The 9,164-nt window shown below is 37.3% G+C and overlaps 1 protein-coding gene across 1 annotated transcript; it reads right to left on the reverse strand.

Annotated features, from left to right (window-relative positions):
* Window positions 1-1,193: 1,193 nt before the first annotated feature.
* Window positions 1,194-3,767, reverse strand: LOC106073664 (uncharacterized). Its single transcript, XM_013234278.2, has 3 exons — window positions 3,658-3,767; window positions 2,541-2,695; window positions 1,194-1,603 (listed from the first exon to the last, which is right to left on the reverse strand). Exons 2-3 carry the CDS (start codon window positions 2,664-2,666, stop codon window positions 1,415-1,417), a joined length of 315 nt encoding a protein of 104 aa, XP_013089732.2. The 5' UTR covers window positions 2,667-2,695; window positions 3,658-3,767; the 3' UTR covers window positions 1,194-1,414.
* Window positions 3,768-9,164: the final 5,397 nt, after the last annotated feature.

Here is a 9,164-nt window from a genome sequence, read left to right on the forward strand (position 1 = left end):
CTTCTTCTAGCCAGCTTTATTGCTGCTGAGCTGTCAGCTCTTTTGCAGACTGTGCAAAGGAAAAATAGTGTGCTGTTTTCTTCAGCTGTTCAGCACTGCCGTACAGGGTGTTGGTTATGTTGGGCTGTAGTGGAAGTAGTTTCTGCCTAAGGTGGATTAGGAAGGGGCATTCAAAGAGGATATGGTTTACGGTTTCAAAGGGGTGGGCGCAATGTCTGCAAAGGGGTAGTTGTGTGGAGTTTATTTTGTTCAGGTGGTAATTTCACAGAGGTGTGTGTCCTGTCCTTAGTTGGAAGATTGTAGATTGTTTCTTTTTGCGGGGGAGGAGATTAATACTGTCCAGTTTATTCGGCATGTTCATTTCTGAACTGCATTTCCTGTTACCCAGCCTAAACTCGTTGGATAAAAGAGTTAAACAAACAGGGACGTCCTCGTATAACTTGGCGCCACACCTTCATGGAGGATCTCAGAACAGTGGACACCAGGTGGGAGGAGACTTCAGACATTGCCAGTGACAGATCTTTATGGAGACAGCTTGCTGCTCAATGCCCCGAACGGCGCGGGAGGACCTAAGTCTAAGTAAGATATTCTGTAGTTAGAGTCATCTTTGACGCTTTCACCATACATTATATTTTGGTTAACTATAACTATTGTACGGGAGTGCTTCTTTCATAGGTTACATGTCTTGATTATTCATTTTTAGTTTGAGCGCTAAAGTGTTTATCTCCAATTCAATTTATTGAACAAAAATGTAAAACAGTGTTTGTTTCATTGCAAATTATTTCTTTTGTTATGTGGCTCTTTCGTTCTCAGAAGACAAAGGATGCGCCGAGGAGTCACTGGTTTTAATCTTGTCTTGTGACGGGGCATAATCTGGAGTGACTAATCAAGCCTATTCTGGAGCGGCAAAGCTTGTCACAGTCTGTGCATGTATATGCATCAATTTTAGGACAGCTTTCTTTTTTTTCATTTGACTGACGCAGCTTCGTTTCATTTGCTCTCATCAAGTCTCTTACCAGCACGCACAGTTTATATGTGTGTTTTTCGGTTTTGGCTATCTCCTTCCACATACTTTCGTTGGCTGTGGTTTCTTATGTATGGTTTTAATAAATATTAAAACATGATTCAATACAAGCAGGTAAGCATATTAACACAGGCATACTTTGATTTATCAAAATAAAAAGGTAAACGCATTTTTGTGTTTTAATTTCAATGATAAGTTTATTTTAAAATTTAATGACATCTATCTTTAACATTCTTACAGCTTAATATTTGTGTAGTATAAATTAAAATATCAGCAAAGAAACTGACACTAAAATTATTTTTTTTTTGTGGACAGTGGACAAAATTTAAGTCTGATACTTTCGGTTATGAAATGTCCTTAAATTATTTCAGTCTCAACAATGAAACGATTTTATTTCCCGAAGACAGCAGCCGCTACACCAGCCACTTTGGCGACACTCCCAACGGTACTCCAGAAATCTCTGCTTTTTCTAATGAGGTTTTCGTTGGAACGACGACTCAATGGAGAGGACAGGTATTCATTCAATGACAGGTCCCTAGTATCTTTTGTACCTTCAACATTCTCAAGATCTTTAGCTGCCTATATTGTAAAATGAGATCAAAAAGAATACATTGTAAAATTAAGTTAAAAGATCTGTGTACGTTGTCATTTGTTATTGTATGGCTTCTTCTGTCTCGGAGCACAGTGGATGCGCCCAGATAAGTCACTGGCTTTGGATTCGTCTTGAGTCGAGTCAGAATCTGGAAGTGGCTGATCAAGCCAATTCTGGAGCTGCAGAGTTTACCACAGTTGGTGCATGTATATGCATCTGTTATAAAGGCTATCTGACAGGGCAGGAAGCTGCCCTATTATTTATGATAAACATTTTAAATATATAGTTTAGAAATGTTAGAAACGCAGCTATTCACTTATCTGACATAAAAAAAGCAACCGTCAAATATAGGTAGAAAAAGGTGACAAAAGAACCCAAATCAACCCCCCCCCCCCAGGCAAATAACGGTTCTGTCTTTGTACAAGTAACACTTAAGTCTTCGTAACCATATGAACTTCTGGACTCTTTCTAAATCTTCAGACTAGAAGATATGCTTTTAAATTATCTTTATGTTTTTTAAATGCAGTGCTAATTTTTTTTTGCATTGTTATAAATTTGTTTATTGACATGAAATTCAATAATCTTAACTAAAACATCAGTTTTGAAAAAAAAAAATCCAGTAGATTTAATCTACTTGCCGAAATTTCATAATGTTAAGGAAATGTCAATGATTTTGAAAATTGTAAAGGACTAGCTCAAGGTATTGCTGGAGGTAATTATTATTGTAAATCAGGAATATTAAAGAAAGCAAAACACTCTTTGACAGATTTCTAGCTAGGAAATAGAATGCCTTACACTAGAGTCTGAAAACTGGATACCTAGATCTGCTAAAATAAAGCCACTTGCATTTGCTTTGTAAACAGGGAACGTTATAGGGCACTTTAATTTGTCAAACATATTTGTTCATCCACTGAAGCCATTTACCTGTTTGATTGTCTCAACCGCTGCAGCAATTTTTTGCTCGAAATCTGGACTTGGCAATGGAGCTTCTTCCTGGCTGAGGACAGCCGCACAACCAACCAAAACTAAGAAACAGAGATGACTCAACATTGCGTCAGTTTATGAAGCGTTTTTAAGATCTATTACAAAGAAGAATAAAACAGAAATAAAATTATAGGCCTAATATGCAAATACAGAACTAAAATTTATTTTACAAAATATCCTGCATTTAAGAAACACACACACAAATTACTTTACTCTTAACAACTTAAAAATTGATAGATTAAAACAAAATGGAACAATAAAATATTTTCTCGTCCCATCTCCCCCCCCCCCCCCAAAACCGAAAAAAATCTGGTTACTCCTATTTAGAAAGCTACTCAGAGTTTTTTAAATTCCAGTCTGGTGATATGGATTCAGATGGAAATACATCAAAACAACAGTTTCAGATATTAGAATACCGGTTCTAGTCTGAAATATATTAATGATATTATGTTATTATAACTTGATTCATTATTGGATACATATGTTTCTTGTCACAAATCAATTCTAACAGACTTGCTAATGATTTCATTATAAGATGGTGCGAAAAATATTCATCCACGCCTATTCATTTATTCAACTTTTTTTTTTAATACATGCGGGAATTTTCTCAGACTCGTGTTCAAAATAAACATTTAACTTATAAGATGATTGCATTTTGATAAAATTATAACGGTCAAACCAGAGTTTTCCACATGCTGTCAATTTACTACTATTTTTCGTCTTATTTTATGGCATATCAATCTCTTTATTTGTTAATGGTGAACAAAAAATGTAGAAATTAATATTAAAAAAAATCGTGTTCCAAAGGCTACCAATTGACTTTATATTGAAACGAACAAGTAACTGGCTGATCGTGTGTCACGCGTGTCGTTCGGTAGTGTCAATAGTCTCGATGCTTAACTCTAACCCTAACCCTAACAGTGCCCGATGTCATCGTCTGTCTTTCAGAGGAAGTCTCGAGATGGTCTTCAGCTTTGAAAGAACATCTGAAACGTGAAAATCATTTTACAAAATGTTGAAGACAACACATGAATGCCCAGTTCAAATACACACTTACCAAGAAAGAATAGTCTGTACAAGAGACTGTAACTGGAGAATGATGGGTATCATTCTGACGTTCAGATTTTATAGAGTCTTGGTGACAGTTGACCAAATACGAGACTGAACTACATCGTGACTGTCACAAGAAAAAAAAAAGGTGTGAAATATCCTACACAAAACGTGGTAGCCACACTTAGCATTTTGATAACTTTGGGATTTTTTTAATATAAATTCGTGATTACTATATTTCTTGTGCTTGATGTAACTTGTGAGTATAATTGGAGTTAACATTGTACAAGCTCTAGACCTGATCTAAACAAACGTAAATACGTAAATGTGTTGAAGTCATGAGCAAGAGCATATGTTGCAGGCAGGGCCGGTCTTAGGCCTCTGCAACATATGCGGCCGCAGTGGGCCCCACACTTTCATATGCCTCGCGCGAATTCTAGATATAATATATTTAAATAAACCATTTTAACTTATTATTAAAGGGTTTTTGGAATTCTCTTGAAAGTGTAAAATATACGAAAAAAATCATGAAAATCTCCTGAAATTATTAAAATCTGAAAACTGATGCAAATCTCCTTAAAAACAGACACAATTGTCAAATCTGGGTGTCATTCAATATGGAAAACGCCAATACTACTAACTATTTAAAAAAAGGCATTGTCAGCTTTCATTTAATAAAAATGTAATAATAAGGCGAGTTTTAACCAAAACAAGAAGTTCGAATTCTTAATTTACTTTGGTAGTCACAGGCATACAAATAAAAATCTAAATATATCTCGACCTCTTTTTTACTAGTCGATAGTAAATCTAAATGGCAGATCTGAATGTTTATCAGCTTTTTGTAAAAAAACTCATATCTACTGTAGCTGGTTAATTTGAAAGTGATTTTGTACGTAGTAAAGAATGAATAAAATATAAAGACGAATTTATTTTCTAATACAAAATCTTAAATTTCTCTTATTTTCCTTATCACAACCTAGAATTGGCCCCGCGCAATCGGTTTGGCATAGGGCCCCGCAATCTGTAGGACCGGCCCTGGTTGCAGGACAGTGTATCCCAAATGGGGGTACGCGTACCCACCAAGGTTACGGGAAGACTTTGCACGGGGTACGCGTTAGATCACATTAACGTTGCTGTTTTTTTTTAAATACCCATTTACTATGCTGATAATACATTAAAGTGTGGTGGTGGGGGGAAGGGGGAGGGGTACTCAGCATTATTTTTTTTTCTATAAAAGGGGTACACAAAGGTCAAATGTTTGGGAAACACTGCTGTAGGACGTCACAGACAGCCGCCAACTACTGATGCTGAAACACTTGTCAAATAGGTCTGCGCTCAACTGATCTAAAAGACTGATATATTGCTGCTTTTGTTGTTCACTACTACAGAAAAGAATGTTGTTTCTTTGTATAATGACATAAGGCTCATTGTTTTAAAATGATATTGGATCTAAAAAAAAACAAAAAACAATAACCCTTATAGAGTACTCCTTGTAACTAATGGTCATTGTTCACTAATAAAGACATTGAAAACCTAAATTAAAAAGCGTGGTAATACACAGAAATTTAACGAAAGAATAATACTTAAGATAATGAAAAAAGAGAACGACAGAGAGTGAGAGAGAGCGACAGAAAGTGAGAAAGACAGACATAGAGATAGAAAGAGAAAGATATGTACATAGAGAGAGAGAGAGAAACCGAGAGAGAGTCAGAGAGAGATTGCCTATAATCAAAAAAAGGGAGAGAAAAAAAGATAGATAGATAAATATAGAAACAAAGAGACAGAGTTAGAGACAGCAAGAATAAGGAACTAATACAATATTTAACATACTTTAAAAAAAAAAGCATATATTTTGTGAAATTGAATCAATTACTTTGAATCAATCACGTAATTACTTTCTAATAAATCTACACTCACAATAATCAATATGTATGATAGGAAATAACTACAGTATTTTGTTACGCACAACTGGAAATATATATATAAATACTGTAATATTTGTTTCTTTTTTTCGATATCAATCAAAATTAATTGCCTCTATTATATAAAATAATTGGTTCATTTTTTTGTTATTGTAAGGAAAATAAAAAATTGTGCAAAGTTTCGACTTGATTCGAGAATGGGAGAAGTAACAGGTTCCAAAATTTGACCCAGAGACTCAGACTTAGTTGATACAATAATCTTTGTAAAAATGGCCACAGCTTGACTGAAAAGATGTATCTAACAAGGAGTAAGTGTGGAATAGGGTAAACCAAATAATGGGCTTCCAGCTGTCACGGTGTTAACGATGCTTAGATGGCGAATCCATCTCGGACTCTGTAATAAGTGCGTGTTCTGAGATCGTGCCAGATTTTAGAAGCATTCGCCAACTCATTTCAAACTCACTACAAACAAAAAAAAAACCTTGACCACAAGAGAGCCTGACCTTGAGTCAAGGTCATCAAAATACCGATAATAATTTCAAATAATAAGTCAGGTAACCATTAGAGTTGGGTAGACTCAGGGGCGCCCTAAAAATCCCGAAATTCAAAATCCCAGTCTTCACCGAGAGTCAAACCCAGGACCCCAGGTTCGGAAGCCAAGCGCTTAACCACTCAGCCACCGCGCCCACAAAGATTACATGTAGTCCACGGTTAACGAGGTCGTCATGTGGCCAGCACAATGACCAACCTTCTTTACTTTTCCCAATTTAATGTCAGGTACCCATTAAAGATCGCCGGAGTCATAGGTGCCCTGAGGATCCCGAAATTAAAAATCATAGTCTTCACAAGGATGCGAACACCTGGCTTGAGAAAAACCAGAACTTCTGATATGGCAAAAAAAAGTTCCAGGTCGTTGTTTAAAAAAAAATGACAGGAAGAAAGAAGAAAGAAACTACACGAGAATTGGAATACAGAGAGGAACTAAAGATTAGAGCTTCTGGTATGAACTAAAGAGATATTTATCTTACAAAGACACAGATCCTGACACGAAAAGGCCATGTACTTCAGCAATGACAATAGCTTCCTTACACGCCAACGATAACAGCCCATGACAGGACAACAACAACAACGGAAATAGTTTGATGTTACAAAGACAAAGCTGTTGCCATGACAACTACGATAACTTCTGCATGGCAACAACGGTAACCCGACAAAAATTAGCGACGACAAAGTTTCAACTTGATCCGAGAAGTGAGAAGTGCCATAAATCCGTTTCCCCCATTCATTTATTCCAGCTCAATATTTTTCAGCAATTTCAGTTCAATTTCGTTGATCAGAATGGGAATCAAACTTTCCCCTGCATATCACTTATTAATACTCTTTTACAAGAAATACATTCTCTCAATTTCTGTTGTTTTTTTTATTCGCCACATACCTACAGACATTCCTGTAAAGTAACGCTTCCTTTAGTACAACTAGGAAATCCCCAAATTTGTTCTATAAATGAAAATTGAACTGATTCAGCTTCTTCTACTCTAAACAAATTTACAAATTAGTCAAGTATATACATGAAAAGTTCATCATTGTAGCTGGTCAGGATGGTTGCCTGGTCGTGCGGTTTGCACACTGGACTGTCGTTTAAATTTTATTGATGGTCCCGGGTTCAAACCCTGCCTGCTCCCATCCCCCGTCGTCCTGCTGGAGGTTTGGAAGTAAACTATCTTCAACTCTGAAAGTCAAAATACGTCTATACGTTTCCGAACATTGTTGTGTACTTTCCACCCATTAACTGCTGTTTTATCTTTGCTACTGTTTCCCACAGACTTCATTAGCCTCCTTCAGTCATAGAACGACTATGGTTCACCTCGCACACTTCCTCTTGTGGCAGTGAAGCCCTATTTTGGAGAGACACTCTCGTCCACAAAAAGCGCAGGTTAAGGTGGCTTTTGCTTCGGTGATAGAGGAGCTGGCCATTTTTCGCATTGTCCGTTTATCTCCCAGGGCTGAGGCCCATGTTCTTTCGTTATCACCTCGCACACTTCCTCTTGTGGCAGTGAAGCCCTATTTTGGAGAGACACTCTCGTCCACAAAAAGCGCAGGTTAAGGTGGCTTTTGCTTCGGTGATAGAGGAGCTGGCCATTTTTCGCATTGTCCATTATCTCCCAGGGCTGAGGCCCATGTTCTTTCGTTATCACCTCGCACACTTCCTCTTGTGGCAGTGAAGCCCTATTTTGGAGAGACAATCTCGTCCACAAAAAGCGCAGGTTAAGGTGGCTTTTGCTTCGGTGATAGAGGAGCTGGCCATTTTTCGCATTGTCCATTATCTCCCAGGGCTGAGGCCCATGTTCTTTCGTTATCCATAGCTTTCTTGGTCACTGTCTCTCTTAATCTGGTGCGATCTAGAGCTATGTCTTCCCAATGGTCAGTATTGATGTTCACTGATTTGAGGTCACGTTTTATTACATCTATGTAACGGAGGTGGGGGCGACCAGTTTTTCTTGAGCCAGTCGCGAGTTGTCCGTAGAGGATGACTTTCGGGATGCGCTTGTCCTCCATCCGGCGAACATGTCCAAGCCAGCTCAAACGGCGTTGTCTGAGGGCTGTAAAGATGCTGGGAATGCCTGATCGCGCAAGGATCTCAGTATTGCACACTTTTTCTTTCCATGTGATTTTCAAGATCCTACGGAAACATCGAAAATGGAATGAGTTACGTTTTCTCTATTGCTTTGCGTAGGTGGTCCATGATTCACTACCGTACAGTAGTGTACTCACAGACTAAAGTCAAGAATATTGTCGTTGAAACCAAATGCATACATTGCATTGTTTATAAAGCGATTAAAATTATCAGTTTCTTGAGTCTCAAGACTGTAAGGTTAAGAGTTCCCTTTGCTGGTGGGGTTAAAATTTTGTTAATTTTTTTTTATCTCGGACCTAAACATGGTAAATACGCTTGTCGTGTGACAAAAGCAGGTAAATGTTAGTATTTAACCCTAACACGCTGATCCATTCCTTAATGGGAAAATATATCAATTTCTTCACTTTCACCATTTTAGCGTCATGGGCAAGTCCGTCATTTAAAAATACGAAACCTCTTTTTGTCTTTTGAAAGGAATAAATTTCAAGGAAATATCCACACATGACGCCAACATGTGCTAAATGACTCTAATTACGGTAAATGACTGCGTTGTGCCAAAAGTCATTTAGATTGCGGGAACGTAGGCTTTTGCCTTTAACAAAAATGTCTTGACCTGCGTGTTGTTCTGTGTTAATTTCATTCATTAAAACATTCTTGATACAACTTCCAGAGACTAGAATGTACTGCTGATTTGTAAAAGTTTATGTAGAAAAAAGATATTTCATTAGATTGATTGACATTTAAATCTAATGGTGCGTCTTATTCATCCTCTTGACGTTTAAAATCGTCATCAATAGCAAGAGTGAGATTCGTGGATTAAACAATAGCAAAATATGTTTGTGCAGGAGTCATTCAGTTACAGGCATTTACAGCATTTTTATCTTGTTCCTAGGAATTCGGAAACCGACCCAATCATAGATTGAGTAAAACAAATAGACTTCAGAACTCACGACAAGT

The sequence above is a fragment of the Biomphalaria glabrata genome, chromosome 9 (assembly GCF_947242115.1).
Source record: "Biomphalaria glabrata chromosome 9, xgBioGlab47.1, whole genome shotgun sequence".
Taxonomy (NCBI): Eukaryota; Metazoa; Mollusca; class Gastropoda; family Planorbidae; genus Biomphalaria; species Biomphalaria glabrata.

Excerpts from the sequence above, each read along its gene's own strand:
- LOC106073664 (XM_013234278.2), bottom strand. The coding sequence starts at position 2,666 with ATGTTGAGTCATCTCTGTTTCTTAGTTTTGGTTGGTTGTGCGGCTGTC. Across the intron at positions 1,604-2,540 it reads CGGTTGAGACAATCAAACAG|GCAGCTAAAGATCTTGAGAA; the intron begins GTAAATGGCTTC and ends TTTACAATATAG.